The sequence below is a fragment of the Stegastes partitus genome, unplaced genomic scaffold (genome assembly GCF_000690725.1).
Source record: "Stegastes partitus isolate 25-593 unplaced genomic scaffold, Stegastes_partitus-1.0.2 Scaffold1067, whole genome shotgun sequence".
Taxonomy (NCBI): domain Eukaryota; kingdom Metazoa; phylum Chordata; class Actinopteri; family Pomacentridae; genus Stegastes; species Stegastes partitus.
Genome location: NW_007578798.1, coordinates 216,313 through 233,407, shown reverse-complemented (window position 1 = coordinate 233,407; position 17,095 = coordinate 216,313). Strand labels below are relative to the sequence as shown.

Genomic DNA, 17,095 nt, shown 5'->3' with positions numbered 1-17,095 from the left:
TCAACAAAACACAAACATCAGAAACTGTGTTTGTTCTACCTGGGTGAATATGATTCAGGTCACACTGAGATGTTTTTTATGTTGCACACAGCCACTGTGACGCCTACCAAAACCAAATCAGTTAGTGTTGCAGATTCTGGACAAAATAAAGACTTTTAAAGCCTCCATTAACTTTTTGGAAGTCGTGGTGCGACAATTCTGGTTATATGAAAGATTTTGTTGTTGTAGGTGTTTTGAGTTATCGATGGATGAATTTTGGCCCTTTTCAGTTTTACAGCACCGTTTGATTGTACAAAATATTCCCCACCCTGCCACATTAAGAAGTACAAGTAAAGTAAAATTACATTTTTCATTAAATAGAGCTACTAATAATGAGAATTGACGACTAATTTCCCAATCTGTAAACTTCTTGTGTGGTTAAAGTAACTGGGTTTGAGGCAGCCAACAGTCACATGAATGTTTTCTGGTGAACTGCAGGCTGTGTTTACAACAAGAGAGGCTGAGAGGAAAAATTATACATAATGGATCAAAAAGAAAACTGCAGCATGACTCAAAAATGGTTTACAGAGGAGCAAACTGTCAGCAAGTTGTTGGACGATACATTCAGCAAAGTGAAAGCGTGGAAAAGACGCAGAGTTTGTGGAGGTTTATGAAACTGTAAGAAGTGAAATATCTATAGCATGCTGAGTATGGATCAACCAATATGTCTTTTTATTTTTTATTATTGTATTTTCAGAGCCAATATCAATATTGATTATTAGTAATCTAGAAAGGCTGATAACAGATGGTTAGGCCTGTGTCTGTCAATTAAAAGTTAATTTTACTTCAGGAAGATGTTATTGCTTATTCCACAGAGCGACTGTAGGGAGAGATCAGCATCAGAGCCAAATCAGAGCATTTCATGTATTAAGCGATAATAACAATAATACCAATAATCGGAAACATGCCAAACATCAGCCTACAAATAGGTCGATCCCTAATGTTGAGCCATGTTTTTTTTTTTTTACAGTAATGGCAAAAACCCTGGTACTTGGAAAATGTTGAACATGATGATTTCTGTTTTTTTTTTTGTTTTTTTTGTAAAATAAGCCTCTTTCTAGCTGTGGTTGCTTTGTTTCCATAGAGGTGCAGGACTTAATATTGTGAAAAATGAGCCTTGGTGTTCAGAGGGTTAAAAGATGTGTTCACCTGATGACCTCTCTGTGACCCTTCACCATTTCTTTGGAAAGTTTTATTCTTTACATTGTTGGAAAAACTTTTTGTCTGTTTTTATACTCTGTCAAATAATGAATCCTATTTTAGAAAGATGCCCTACAAATAAAACATATTAATGTTACTAATATTCATGTTTTGAAGCTGAGAGCAGCACAAGATAAACTCCTGGACACAGAAACCAGGACAGACCATAAGCCGTCAGAGGCGAGGAAGAGAGCGAGTCTAGTTTTAATTTAGGTGAACTGACCCTTTTAAAGGTAACGGCTGCTCCGACCGCCATGCCTCCGTCTCTGCGGCCTCGTTGTTATTCTCAGAGGGAAGCGGAGCAGAGAAAAGACGGACCGACCCGCTCTCTTTATCCCAGACACACTCGCTCTGTGCCAACCCTGCAGCCTGGCAACAGCCAATCACAGCGCAGCTCTGAGACGGGCAAAAAAAAAAACTGGTTTCTCTGCACAGCAACGAGCCGAAGCTGCAGAGATGGAGGCAGATGAGCAGCAGATCTGAGCTCTTCAAGTCAGTTTAAAATGGCTGTTTTAGACACGAGTGATCAGTGGGCAAATTTATCGATTTACACTGAATACTTTGCCAGGTCTGATTAACTGATGAGTGAAACTGAAAAATGTCACTGAGTAGAAAAAGAGATGTCGTCTACATGGTTACTTAAAGTTTACAGCGATTAACAGACATTCGACTGTGACGCTGTAACCCAGAACCAGTCATTAAATCAATACCTTTATTCATATCAATATATTTTTTAGTTCCTAACATGTCAGGAAAGAGCAAAAAATGTCCACTGGTACTCCACAATCTAATGACTGCTTTATCAAAAACCAAAACATGTTGGTGTCACGGTCATAAACACCCTGAAAACTCACAGATATTTACATGTAAGAAGCTGCTACCAGAACATTTTAAACATTTTTGCTTGAAAAATACTAATCAGTTACAGATATTGCAGCCAATTTACTTTTGGCTGTGTTCTGACGACTCATTTCGGCTTTAGACTGGGGCTGAACGATATGCAAAACAATTACACTGCGGTTATTTTGACAGATATTAAAATCTGAATTGTTGGATTTCTTTTTTACTTAAACATAAAAATGATGGTTTTTGCTGTTACTGGTACCAAACAGCCATGAACCTTTATGACTGGAAATATAATTTAGAGATCTCTGTAGCACATGGTATGCTGTGACATATTTTATTTTTTCAAAACATTGCAGCTGCTGCAATTTAGATGCTGCACACTGTCCATATTGTAATTTTGATAATATTTGGATGAATTGTTCTGAGTCTGTACTTGGTTATAATAGAAGTCAGTGGAGGTCTATTGCTGCTTTTTGCCCCTGAGGCCCATCAGGTGGTGAACCCAGCCCTGTGTTGGACATGTAGAGGCTTTTAGTGTTCCTCAAAGCAGAAAGTAAGCAGAAGTTCAGCACACAGCAGCCAATCAGCAGCTCTGCTGTCACACTGAAATATGGAGACTAACTGGTCGAACCAGAAATCTGCGGAGATGGAGATTACAGCTTCCATGTCTGACAGACGGACAGATTCATGGTTCGGTTTCCAGTCGTTTGTTGGGTTTTTACGTGAAGAATGAAGGAACCGAAGCAGCTGTGAGTATCTGACACTCTGACGCTGGAATCAGATGAACTCTTAACAAGCCTGAACATGAACTGGAAGCTTCAACAACACACCAGAACACGCAGTCTGCCTTCAGCTTCCACAGCGTTTAGGCTTTGGTTTGTTGTTATTGTTTGTCCGTGTGTTATGAGGGGAACCAGCTATTTATACCTGGCGTACGACATTGTGGGAAGGTGGGATTTGTCTTTATCTATTCACATTTAATAGAAATACTGAAAATAGTCCTCAACAAAGCTTCTGTTTTTACCTTATTAACAAACAGAACTACATATGTGTGAGGGGTTTTTGAAGACTTACACCTTCAGTAGGACTGAACTGGCTTGGTGCTGTAGTTGGAGTGACACACTGTGGGTTTGAGATTTAATTACTGTTTTTTACTATATGTTTAAAACAGACCACGTGGTGCAGAAAAATGCTGTGAGTTTAGCTTATTGATCAAACTTCACACCACGTTCAGAGAAAACAGACCCTCTGAGCTCTTCTTCATGTTTGGTAATGATTTATACAATCATTACACATCAGTGATTTCCCTTATGTGTGATGTGCAGGTGCAGTCTTAACATTAATCCAATAAAAACAGGTCAGAGAGAAATCTCAGGGGTCACTGTGATAAAACAACAAGACATCACAACAACAAAACAGGTTCCTCACATCAAAATGAGTCTCATTGACGAGCCTTCACAGGAAACTGATCAGAAAGATGCTGAAATACATTCAGACGCTCAACTAGAACCAGAGGATGTTCAGGTGAAAGACTTTCTTCAGACCAGTGAGACAAACAGGAGGACGATCAGCCCGCTGACTCTCATCAAAGAGGATCTCACCCAGTTTAAGGAGGAAGTGCTTAAAGTGTTCAAGGACAAAGATGCAAAAACAACGAGCCAGTCAGCGGAGAAGAGCGTCAACACTCTGACTCTGCTCAGAGAGGACCTCCACCAACTTAAAGACGACCTCTCCAGCGTCTTCAGGATGGGCCTTTCAAAGGAAAGAGACACTGCCAAAGAAGACTCCTTCACCAACTCCTTCAAGATAAAAGCCCCTGACGAGCCCCTGAAGACTCTGCTCAGGAAAGACAGAAACCTTTTACAGACGCCTCAAAGAGCAGAGGAACCTAAAGAGACGCCTTCAGAAAACAGCGAAGAACAAACGGACGATGCTTTTAGGGGAAATTTCTCAGACGAGCCCGCTGATGCTGAGAAAACGAACATGAAAGACAACGTGAATGAATTGGAGGACGGAGAGCTGGATGAAAAAGTTTCTGAGGAGAAAGCTGAGACGATGGAGAGCGAGGAGATGGCATCAAAGACAGGTACGTCCTGGGAGTTTACACGTAAAACAACTAATCAGCTTCATGTTACACTCTAAACTTCAGCTTTGTTTTTACACACTGAACATCAAATCATCAGCTTCAGCGTTCTCTCTGCATCTAATCTGGGTTCATACGGACATCTAATGCCTACAGTGCTGGAAATAACATTCAAACTCACATTTTATTGTTTCCCCTCTGAAACCTGCATCATTTCAAAATAGACCTAAGTTTTTGTTTAACAACTGAACATGCCATCAAACCTACACTTCTCTGTGTGACTGGTTTAATTCATTCACAGCCAGTTTGCCTGCAGCTGATCAGAGGTGTGAGAGTGAAGAGTGGAGTGGAGACTCCTCTGAGGCATCAGAAGACGAAGACGGACCTTCAGAAAGTCTTCCTTGGGAGCCTCTGTCCTCTGGGATCGCTTTGTTTAGTCTGAGAGACGACCTGAGGTGAGTTGAACTTGCAGTCAGAAGGAGCTCTGCTGCAGCAAATGCAATCAGCTAAAAATAAGATATTGTAGTGATGATTTTCATTCTTGTTGGTGTTGCAGGGATCAGCCAGAAGGAGAGTTGTGGTCACTGAAAAACTGTAAGTTTTACTGCGTTTCTCTCTATTTAATCAGTTTGCGCCCATAATAACATTTTTATAATTAGAACTTTCATGGAGCACAGACATGTTCAAGGTTTTGTGGCTGAATGCCCCAGAAAAATGGTGGCTTGTTGTGCATTGACTACTTCTATTTTTAATACTATTACTTGAACAGAGCATTTTTACACTGTGATGTCGGTACTTTTAGTTAAGTAAAGGATGTGAGTGCTTCCTCCAACAAAGGCTGTAAATTACAAGATATCTCCAGGAAAATCCCGCAGTATTTTCATGGCTAGCTCGTGGGTACACTGCACAGACTGCTGATAAAAGGCCAGTTTAAAAATAAAAATGAGAATCAGTAAAATGTAAGTTGTTATTTTGAGATGTTCATGTTCATAGAGGGATTGCTGCTGTGAGTGTTGAGGCACTATGACACAAATCTTTATATTAAACAGTGGAAACATTAGAATGTTTGAAATTTTTGCTGAATAAATTTGTCTTTTATTTTTCATTAAAGCTGCTCTTGGTTCTTGTTTTGCCTCCAGTTGCCTGCTACCTGACCCTTGACCCCAACACTGCCAACTCAGAGCTCCGTCTGACCGAATGCAACAGGAGGGCGTCTCGTCTCTGGTTGGGCCATCGATCCTCGGACCACCCGGAGCGCTTCGAGAACTGCCCTCAGGTGCTGTGCAGGGAGGGTCTGCTGGACTCGGTGTACTGGGAGGTGGAGTGGAGCGGCGGCGCTGACGTTGGAGTCGCCTACAACAGCATTTCCAGAGACGGAGATGTGGCGAGCTGCTTGCTGGGACACAATGAGCAGTCCTGGAGTCTGGAGTGCTCAGAGGGCAGCTACACGCCGTGTCACAACAGGAAGAGGTTCAAGTCCTCGTCACCTGAACCCTTCACCCGCAGAGTCGGGGTTTACCTCAACTGGTCAGCAGGATCTCTGTCCTTCTACTGCGTCTCTCAGGACGCCATGGTCCACCTCCACACCTTCACCTCCGCCTTCACAGAGCCTCTGTACCCGGCGTTCTGGGTGTGGGGATACAACGGCTCTGTGTCGCTGTGTCAGGTGGAGTTAGGCTGGGAACGACTGCTGCAGTGAAACAGCAGGGGGGGCGGCCAGAACTGACCAATCACAGCCCCTCTAGTCTCACCATGACAACGCTGTATCCAGGTCTCAGTGACCTCTACAGTCATCTGCATCAGTAACAACTGAGGATCCTGGGGCTGGACCACACAGGTGGAAAACTAATCGAGATGAAATGTTTCATTTCAGTTGATATCAATAATATTTATAATTTTTAATGACCTATTTCAAATAAAGACAAGCAGAAAAAAAGGTGTCATTTGATTTAACTACTTTAGCCTCTTTACTAGAGGTAAGGATTTTAATATTCACGCAGCAAAAAAAAAACATAATTAAAAGAATTTACACACATAAATAAAAATAAATGATAAAATGAATGGTCTGACCTTGATACATATTGAACAAAGAAAGCAAGTAAAACCAAGAGGGGCACTGAAGGTGAACAGAGAGGTTGGCCTGCACCAGCCTGCATGTGCACCACAACGTCACGTCCCTCCTGCTACAGAGCAGGCTGCTGGGAGAGTGTTGTTTCGGCTGAGGTGGGTGTTTTTAGACAATGAAGCCTGTCTCACTAAGACAATCACCGGTCCCCAAGTGTCTGTCGCCGCTATATGTCGGCACTGTTTCATGGCTCAGGTCTCGAAAATCCACATTCAGACTGAGCAGGTCTCAGCAGACTCTCATTCTGTTTCTGTCTCCTGATGCTCAGCGAAACATTTATAAACCTGCTGTAATGAAACAATGCGTGCTGTCTGCTGCTGTATCTGTGTCTCGCTCGGTGTGTTGCTGTGTGCTGTATGTCTGACCTGTAGCTGACTCTCCTGGCTCCCTCGGGCCTCCTGCAGCTCTTTCTCCAGCTGCTCCAGACGAGCAACACGCATCTGCAACACGCACACAGACACAAACACAGTTCAGACAGATGTGCTCTGTTTCCACCAGCAGCTGTCTGCGTCAAGTCTCATCCACAGAAACAACAATTCAAACTGGAAAGAGAAGTACATCATGCTAATACATATTCATTCCCACTTACTATGAAAGACAAGACAAATGATTTTTTAAGTGCTGCAGTTTATCCAACCTGTGTAATTCATTCACAAAAGCACGGCAGGAGCAACAAGGTTTTACACAAAAACAGGTGATAAACAGTCTTTCATTCTTAATTATTCAAAAAACAAAATGTTCACTTTTGCAGAACCTAATATCTTAAAATGATGTGCAACTCAATTGAGCTGCTGTGTGCGATTCTGTAAATGTATCTGAACGTCCAGGCATCAGCAGCCGGCGGCCTCCGTCTCACCTGCGTCCTCTGGACCATCTCGTCGCTGGTGCCGAAGCGTTCCTCCATCACAGATCGAACCTGCTGAGCCTCGAACTCCAGCTGCTGCCGGATCAGATCCATCTGCAGGGAAAACTGCAGCAGCAAACACAAACACACAGAGGTCAGACTGAGGCGTCATCATTTAATCTGACACTCAGAGGGAACACACACAAATGACTGTTTTAACTTGTAGTTTGGAGCTGAAATTCAATCTTTAACAGTTTCAAAGCTGGAACAATTGAGATAATTGATTAGTTATTATATATGGTAAATTTAATAATTTCTGCTTTTTTGTCACACATAGTTTTCACTATTTACTGTCACTTTATAGACAAAATGCTTAATCAGTTAATCAATAAATAAATGGCAGAATAACCAATGATGAAAACCATTGTAGGTCTATACATTTTTTAATAATTATTTAAATTGAAATTGGTTAATTTAAGTCAATTATTAAACATTTCTGAATTCTGGGAGGGCGGCTGCATAAAACAAAAGTGATTATTATCCGACATGTCACTATTTCCTAAGATTTTAAGGTTTAGGTATTTAGTTAATATATTGAAAAAATTGTATAAGATTTACCTTGAACGAGAATAATTGTTAGTTGTAGTCATGGGCCAATCTAGCTTTTTCTTTTTCCCATTTTATATTTTGTTTCTCTATTTCATTATTTATCTCATTCAAAATGTTTTCAGTTCAAAGCCATCACTTGAGCAGTCATCAACTACATATTTTCTCTGTCCTCTCTGCCCAACAATGATTAATGACTAAAAAAACAAAAAAACAAACTGTAGAATAAAATTAGAAAAGATTTTTTTCCATAAAACACAAAATATCAAGTCAGAAATGTCATGAATTTAACACGTTTACTTGCACTGTGTGTCCATGTTATTGTGTGCCTCTATCTGTGTGTGTGTGTGTGTGTGTGTGTGTGTGTGTGTGTGTGTTCTCACCATGTCGATGCGTGGCAGCTGGGCCAGTCTCTGTGACAGCGCCTCCAGTTGGCTGAAGTACCAGCAGCGCTCCCTCTCCTCGCGGTCGATCTCCCCCAGCAGGAGGTTCCTGCAGACAGATACAAAGACCCGGTCAGATCCTGGAAAGCTAACTTCCTGTTAGCATCAACTACAGCAGTCGTACAGCTCTGACAGACCAACTGTCCCCTGGTCCTGCTCAGTAACTGGTCCATGTGAACTTCCTCCCTCGGTGAATCAGCTCACCTCTCCTTGTACAGCTCCTCCAGGTGATGGTCGCTCTGCCGTCCATCTGCTCCGCTAATCACGGCTGTTTTGGGCGGGGCTCCATCCAGGAAGTGATGTGGCAGCATGACGGCGGCAGCCTCCCCGGCAGAGGCCATGCTCTGACGGGACGCCGCTCTGAGTGGACTCCTGGCTCTGCTCACCGCCGCCATCGAGGAGGAAGAGGAGGTGCAGGAGGACGGAGGCAGAGCCAGGTGATCGTCTAGCTCTGGAGCTCCGCCCACACCTGACCCCGCCCCTCCGAGGCTGCCCGACAGCAGCCTCAGGTTGTGAGGTTGGTGTTTGAGTTCGTAGTAGTTGGTGAGGTCCATGTGGAGCTCTGAGGAAGGAGGAGCATTATCAGATCAATACTCTTAGTATCTGCAATATCAGAGATCAAACAGTAACAGCATGCATGTGATTTCAGATGTAAAACAGCATCTTGCTCAACTTTACTACTGTTATCTTTGTCCATTAGTATTTTATTTTCATTTCCTGTATGGTACGAGGTGTGATCAAAATGTTCTGATTGTGTTGCTGTTGAATGAAGCTCAGCATGTCAATACGTAAGCAACAGTTGCAAACAGTGACTCTTGTGACTCAGGACTCTGTGTGATCAACGCTAGGATCTGGTTTTCTGACCACTTGCAGGTGTTCATTTGTGATTTCACCACGGACGATGACCACATCTTGCATATCATTGATTCTTTTTCTTCATGTCCTTATTTGCTGGTGTAGAGCTCTTTGAACTGCCTATGTGTTTGAAATGTCTACTTTGCGTCATCCTGCTTCCTTCTGCGTTGTGAATACTGAAAATATGAACGACTAAATCTGTTCTGTATGTCCTGTGTAGCAGATTTTGACAGTTAGGTACAGCCATCAGCAAGTAGCCATGCACTCACATTCATCTATCCCCACGTTTCAGTTCTGTCTAAAACTCCAATGTTTACACGTTGAGTTAGCTTAATTATTCACACAACTAAAATACTGCTTTCGTTGTATTTAGTTAATTCTATTATCTACCTGCACTGTGCCATTAACACTCCTGCTGTTCTCAGTCTTAGCTGGAGTTAACTGAATTTAATCCAGACAAACTAATTGGCATTAACTGGCTGTTTAATTTGATTGAATCCTAACGAGGCTACAGCCAATCAGGTTAGCTGATTCAGTCAATTAAGAGATGATTGTTCCCAGTGGAGGCTCTGATCTCTGAGAGTCCAACAGAATCAGCCATATCCACTCAGCTGGGACAGACTTTGAGAGAATCTTACAACTATTTAGAGGAATATTTTGGTTCTCTGACTCACAGAGATAAAACAAATAATCAAGGCCTGTCTAACAGCTAAATTATGACACGTCTGCTTCAGTGCAGAGATCCTGAAGCAAAGATTTTTCTACTCTTCCTGAGGACATTTAGTAATACTGAAGACAAAAGGATTTCACTAAAGGTGAGTCCCTAGCAGAGGCGAAGGAATCAGTAAAAAAAAAAAAAAAATCAGGTAAATAGTCTGCTGATGTAATCAAGGTGTGACAGTCTGATTCCCTTAGATGGAAGGCAAAACCTAAAAATCTCTGGGCCGCTCCATCAAAAGGGTTATGCATAAGACAACTAATAGAAGAAAAGCCTTTACTTTAAGTGTCAGTGTTTTCTGTCGGAGAGAAAAACTCCTTTAGGCGTGACCTTTTCAAGTATGCAGAGCTTTTATATGCACAAAAAAAAATTACATAACAAGCACCGAAAGCAGAATACGGACTCATTCAATGCTGATAAAACAGATCAAAGAAATGATTCACACCTTTAAGTTGGTGCAGCACGTCGCTCCTCCCGGACGACGCCAGAGTTCCAGCCTCCTGCTCCAGTTTGCTCTGCAGCTGCTTCAACACCTCCTGCATCACAGAGGACGAAGCACACAGGTAAATCCTCTTGGGCAGCACGGGGTGGGAGAACACACGGGTGGTGCAACAAGCAGCAAAAGCAGCGCTGCTATACTTCTGACTTTAAAAAAAAAAAAACCTTTTCCAGTCTGTCTAGTAATTTCACCCTCTGTGAACAGGTGAGAGCAACTCCCTAGAAATGATGTTAATTTAGTTCCTTAACATCCTCTAGTTGTTTTCTGTAAAGACAGAATGACATTTTCTGTTTGTTTTTCCCACACAACTAAAAGAGGCAGCAGCTCAGTCAGTTTATGATTGATGAGTAGCTAGACTCCTGCTAAAGATAGATAGCTCAATTATCCATCCATCCATTATCTATACACCGCTTAATCCTCACTATGGTCATGGGGGGCTGGAGTCTATCCCAGATGACTCAGGGTGAAGACAGGGGACACCCTGGACAGGTCACCAGTCTATCACAGGGCTACACTTAGAGACAGACAACCAAGCACACTCACATTCACACTTACGGACAATTTAGAATCACCAATTATCGTCAACATGTTTTTGGACTGTGGGAGGAAGCTGGAGAACCCGGAGAGAACCCACGCTGCACGGGGAGAACATGCAAACTCCATGCAGAAAGATCCCGGGTGTCCTCACCGGGGCAGAAACTGGCGACCTTCTAGCTGCAAGGCAACGATGCTAACCACCGCTCCACCTGCAGTCCTAGCTCAATTATGAATTCACAAAGTTTTACATTTGTGGCTTAGTGGTTTTCCTACAACACCACTACCTACCAGTGGGTTATCTTAAAAATAACCAATTTGCCAGAATCAGATTCTGTTAAAAACTAAATACTTTGCATTCCTCAGACCAACAATGAAGCCATCAGCGACTCAGTTGTGACCAACAGACAGTTTAGCAACTTTACAGCTGAAGTGCATTAATTTATGACATTATAACTGTGTCATGCTGCACCGAGTACATTTGTGAGTTCTCTCTACTTGTAGCCATAGTTGTGCTGTTTCCATACAGGTGCAGGACTTCATATTGCAGTAAAAATGAGCAAACAGTGAGTAAAAATTAGAAAGGAGCTAAATACCCAGAAACTGCTTGGAGTTTAGGGGATTAAACTGCCTTTAAACTGCACGCTTACATGAGCTAAATTGAAAATAAATATACGCGAATGAGTCCAGTACTTCTATGTTCGTAGCACGGGGACAGACAGAACACAGAAACACTGCATATTCAAAGCAAAGATAGACAAACGATCAAACAGCTTAGTCTGGCTACATTTTCTATCCGCTGTTTGCTCTCCGACTGCACGCGCGTGTTCTCATAAATAACCATAGAGATAATAATCCCATAAAACAGCAGGTAAAACATCACCTTGTTGCAGAGAACTATAAGAAGCAGTTATTCCTTCACATCCTCTGACGTTAAGCCTCCGTGTGTCGCCGTCCCGCTGCAGACTCACCTGCTGCAGGTGAATCAGCTGTCGGTCTCGTTTCTCTCTCTGTCCTGATTCTGACACTAAAACCAGCAGGGCTCAGCCTGATAATCCAGCTGCTCTCAGCATCTGGACACGTGAGCCAGTGTGTGCATGCGTACACGTTCATGTGTGTTTATGTGGCGGCAGCTGATGGGATTTATGTCCAGCAGGCTTTAAGTCTTGGCCTGATTTACAGCTTTCACTCCCCGTCTCCCTCTGCGCATTTATTGATTATCCTGCTACATAAACAGCTGATTTGATTTATGATTTAAAAATGTTCATCACTTCTGAAGCGACTGTAGGCTTTAAAGTTCATTTGTGACTTGTGAGAATTCGTAGCTTAACGACATAATTCGGAAACGATTTGAAACAAAGGTCACAGAAACAGGGGACTTAGGGAACACGTGACGGGCGTTTTTCATCATTTTTACTTTTTCATTTGTAAAAACGATGTGTCAATAAATCAAGGAAATAACTGGTAGGCTAATAATTCCTGTTTCAACCTCACAAAAGCATCCTGTTCTTCTTTATGTCTCTAAAGCGAACACTGCATTATTTCTTCTCTCTGGGGATCCATCGGACACACAAAGTGCTCAGTCATCTTAGTTTTTAGTCATATGCTGCCTGCTTGATAAGGTCACATTGTATATACAGTACATGCATTAGTTAGTTCATATTTAGCACATCATTAAGAAACTTGATGGATGATTCAGGGGGATTTTCAGCCAGATCAGGCATCTGCAGTTTGTTTCCATGTGAAGCGAGCTGCTCATGAAGCCCAACTAAGATCTGCACCATACAAACGCAGCTCTCAGACTTATTAGCAGCTTTAAGCTACAAATATGTAAAATGAAAGGTTTATATGTACTGTTGTTGTTGTTTTGTGGTTAGTTCTAACCTGCCGTACATTTTTACTACAGTTTAAACTTTACAGGAAATTTAAATAGCAATAAAGTTCACACATTTACATGGAGATGAGTAAGTCAAGTAAGTTTTGATTCTATATTTTTAAGCCTTTTTTTCCTTTTTGGTTACATTTTTCAACAAACACACACATAAAAAATAAATTAAAACTTAACTAAGGCGAGTAAACCCACCATAAACGCTAACTCATTTAACTAAACTGAAAATAAACCAAATAAAAATAGAAACTAATTAAAGATGTGAACTGTGGGGTCCACGCTGACCTTCATGCCGAACGTCTCCGTCTCCAGTTTGGACAGGTGGTTGGAGTTGTCCTCCAGCTCCCTCCTCAGGTGGGAGTTCTCCTTCCGGAGCGCCTCCACCTGGTGGGCCAGCTGGTCGTAGGAAGCCACGGCGTTGGCCATCTTCACACAGTGCAGCGCCCCCTGCAGGAAAACGCACAGAGGAGGCGGCAGCTTTAATAAAGTCTGACGGCACACTGAGGAGTGACTCGACCACACCAAGCTGTCAGTGTACAGGGAGGTAATGAGGGGTAACAGAGGCCCAGCAGGGCAACTGCTCGGGGCAACAGGAGGGTAATTCAGCCATCACAGAGTCCCGCTTAGATACAGTCCACCTCCATGCAGATGACCTGCAGACATCAGAGTCTCCATCAGCTCAAACTCAGCTCATCTATTCAATAAAGCTTCACGCCTTTCTTACCACTGGTTGCCTCATCTCCTCCTCCTCTTCCTCTCCTCCTTCTCCCCTCTTGCTGTCCTCCTCCTCTCCTCTAGCGCTCTTATCTTCCTCTTGTCCTCCTCCAATCTCTTCCACTCATCGTAGAAACTCAGTCCACCTGTCAGATCTAAATTTCTCCTCTTCCTCCACTCCTTTCCTTGTTCTGTACTCCTCCCCTTCTCCTCCTTCACCTCCACCAGCTATTCCAGTTACTCAGTTTCTCCTCTTCTCATCCTTTGCACCTCTCTTCCTTCTCTTCCTCAACTCTTTTTCCTCCTACTTCTCCTCACCCTTATCTTCTCCCTCTCCTCTCCTTGTCCTCGACTCCTCCTCTTCCCTTCATTTCGTCCTCACCTCCACCATCTATCCTCTTCGCCTCCTACATCAGCTTGATTTAATGTTTCTGACTCTCCTCCTGCTGAACATGAAGCTCCTGTTAGATAACATGTTATCTAAGTTTCTCCTGCGGCTGTTTCTGGCCTCCAATCAGCTGATCCTGAACCAGTCTGAACATCAGATTTTCCACTCATTAGTCTGTTTCTGTAGGACGTTCTGCTGTAAACACCATCAGCCTGAGAGTTCAAACTGTAGGGTCAGATTTGACTCTAACACGAATGTGTTACGTTATGAAACTGTGCTGCATCTCTTACTTTCCTCCACGACTGAGTCACACATAAAATAACCTTCACAGCTGATTAACCGTGCAGCAGAAAATATGTCCTGAAGGAAAGATGACGCGGCGAGTTTTTCATCAACATATCGAGGAAACATTTTTAACAACGAGGTCTAAATGTTTTCCAATGTGTGAAGTACGGCGGATGTTTTACGTATCGATGTAATGCTGCACCACCTTTGATCTGCAGCAAATACTCCCACAGAAAATGAAAGGGGAACACTATGGGATGTGGTAGAAGAGGAAGCTGGCAGCATGAATGAGACGATGATGAATTATGTCAACGTGGAGCAAAATCAGAGAAAAGTTTCCAACATTTTATCAATAACTGAGAGCAAAGAGAGGTCAACACAGTCAGTCTGCTGCTTCTAGTGAACTGAATATCTTTACTGTATAATAGGATTATATTAATATTTAAGCATCTTTTCTTAAACTCAATGCCTCTTACTGATGTTGCTTTGTGTTCCCTATGTTGTTTTGAGTGTCTTTTGGTTTGGTTTTGTCACTTTGTGCTTGTTTTGTGTCTCTTTTTGCTAGTTCTGAGTTTCTGTTCTGTCTTTTTGTGGTCATTTTGTGTCATTTTAAGTCTTTTTGTGCTCGTTTTAAGCCTTTTCATGAGAATACAACAGCAGCTTTAAGTGACTGGGTTTGTGCAGCAACAGCACAAAAGACAACTGTCTCTTGCACCAACTCACTTACAGAAACACACAAAAAACCCAGCAAATGAAGTGATGAACACATAAACTTCACACTGAGACAGAGTGAGGTCATCGCTTTGGGGGTCAGAGCTGCACATGCTCTGTCTGCTCTTTAATTCTGTTCATGTGACTGTCTGAGTGTGTGACCTTCAGTGCAAAGACGAAGCTGCCTAGAAAACCATGCTGCTGTTTGTTTTGTTTGCTTGCTTGCTCGTTTGTTTGAGGCTGTAAATAAAACAACAGTCCTGCACTGCTTCTTGTTCAGATGATTTTCTGTCCCTGTCGTCAGATTTCCGCTCCGATCAGCAGATTCACTGCAGCAAAATGTCACTGCTGCATTCATTATGAGGAGCTGACCTCCCCCTCCTCCTCCTCATCTTCCTCCCAGGGGATTGTGGGTAAGAGGAGGATGGAGCAACATGATCAGATTTTATTGGTCTCAGGTTACAGGATAGACTGCAGATGACTGATCGCTGTACTGCTCCGTCATTGGCTGATAGGGGCTGCCAACGCCACGTCCAAAGTCTCATTTAAAGTTTTTTTAAGTAAACAACTTAATAACATTGTTCAGCTGCTCACTAATAAATACAGTCAATTAGTAACACGCAGTCTGATGCAAAACACGATGGATTATGAAACAACGGAACCCCCAACCTGAAAGCAGGAGCAGCACAAGAATTTCTCTGAAGTCGTTTTGTGTCTTCTTGATTCTTTGATTAACTTTACAACAAGAAACATTAACAACCACTTCCAACTCACATAGTAAAACATGAGAAGCTCAAATTACACCAGTGGCTTTAAACCAGGGAGAAAATCAAAGCGTGGTTACGAAACAGACGATCAGCTGAAAACAATCAATTCAACCTCCAACCTGGACTGACCGGCTGCCAATCAATACCGCGATAAATACACACAGACACACACACACACATATGATCTGCAGGATGATGAACACAATAAACTGTCATCGTCCGGAATCTGCACAGTCCACATATGTTATGCTCCTGAAAGTGAACAGACCACTAAAATATCCAATGTTACTGTCAATGAAATGAAAAAGCAAAACAATTCTGGTGTTGTGCAACTTGCATTGAGATTATTTGGGGAATTATTACTTAAAAAAAATAAAATCAGCAGCACAACAACTGTATTTTACCCAATTTAATGGTTAGATTTGCAACTACAGATCACAAATCAACTACTTTGCAGTACACAATCATTACCTTTCTTCCTCCATCACTTTTTTCTCATCCAGTCTTCCTCCTCTCCTCTACAAATAGCTTGAGAAGACGTTTGTAATGTTATTGTTACTTGCTAGCTTCTGGCCAAAAGTTCAGCCAGAAGATATCAAAGTGGTTTTCTTTGAAACTAGCAAGAGCAAAGCAAGTAGTTAGTAGAAGAAGAAAAGCGCTATGAAGCTGCTGCTGCTGCTGCAGAGAGCAGCACTCCCAGGCTACCAACTAACATTCCCAAGCAAGCTGCGCAACAAAAGAGCAGCAATACGCGTCACTTGCCAGTTTACACACTGTCTGACTCAAAAACACAGTTTCTCCCGTGAAGACCCTCCAAATCCGAGCTGATAGGAGTCAGCTCAAATCTCTCTGACATACTGACACACAAAACTGGAGCGACGCAACAGAACCAAAGCTCATCACCAGGCCTCCAGAGAACAAACAACCTGGATCTGATACATCTTGACTTTTAAAAGTTTAGACTGGGCTACGATTCTCTAACTGGGAGGGTAGACATTTGTAACATGAAGGCAGGTTACTTTAAAAGCTTAAGTAGCTGTCAAAAATCAGACTCTGCTAAATCTGAACACACAGACATGATACCCCTATTTTATAATCAGTGTGACTTAGACTGCCTGTGGACATGATTATCTCTTATTTCCACCACAAAAAAAATCTATAAAACCTCTTTATATCTCCACAACTTGCCTGACAATCATGATGTTTTTATCAGAATCAGAATCAGCTTTAATGGCCAAGTACGTAAACAACATACAAGATATTTGGTNTGCAGGAACGAGATTCTGTTTTAAAAGAAGCTTTTACAGGCAGCTTGTCTTTTAAAGAAGTCACCAAAATCGTCAAAACTGAAATAATTTTCCACATTTCAATCATCCTTGAACAATTATTCACATAGAATCTAAATCAAAGCTTAAAATATAAATAAATCCACTCAATAGCATTTTATTCTGCACGTTGCATTGAAAAATAAATAAATAATAACAATAAATAAAATAAGATAATGTGTGTTTCACCAATGAGGGTCCTCACAAGTATGGAGGTCCAAATGT

General features: G+C 42.2%; 2 protein-coding genes across 2 annotated transcripts in view; one reads left to right on the top strand and one right to left on the bottom strand.

The window, feature by feature from the left end:
• apc2 (APC regulator of WNT signaling pathway 2) overlaps positions 1-17,095 on the bottom strand; it is a 38,603-nt gene that overhangs the window by 12,314 nt on the left and 9,194 nt on the right. The window contains exons 2-7 of the mRNA XM_008295676.1: positions 12,966-13,127; positions 10,205-10,295; positions 8,391-8,748; positions 8,127-8,235; positions 7,150-7,263; positions 6,659-6,733 (exon numbers count right to left, since the gene is read on the bottom strand). Of these exons, the coding sequence (XP_008293898.1) occupies positions 6,659-6,733; positions 7,150-7,263; positions 8,127-8,235; positions 8,391-8,748; positions 10,205-10,295; positions 12,966-13,106 (888 nt within the window). The 5' untranslated portion in view covers positions 13,107-13,127. The remainder of the gene's footprint in view (positions 1-6,658; positions 6,734-7,149; positions 7,264-8,126; positions 8,236-8,390; positions 8,749-10,204; positions 10,296-12,965; positions 13,128-17,095) is intronic.
• On the top strand, positions 2,787-6,104 carry LOC103367595 (E3 ubiquitin/ISG15 ligase TRIM25-like). The gene is made up of 4 exons (XM_008295675.1): positions 2,787-4,171; positions 4,470-4,623; positions 4,725-4,762; positions 5,308-6,104. Exons 1-4 carry the CDS (start codon positions 3,403-3,405, stop codon positions 5,865-5,867), a joined length of 1,521 nt encoding a protein of 506 aa, XP_008293897.1. The 5' UTR covers positions 2,787-3,402; the 3' UTR covers positions 5,868-6,104.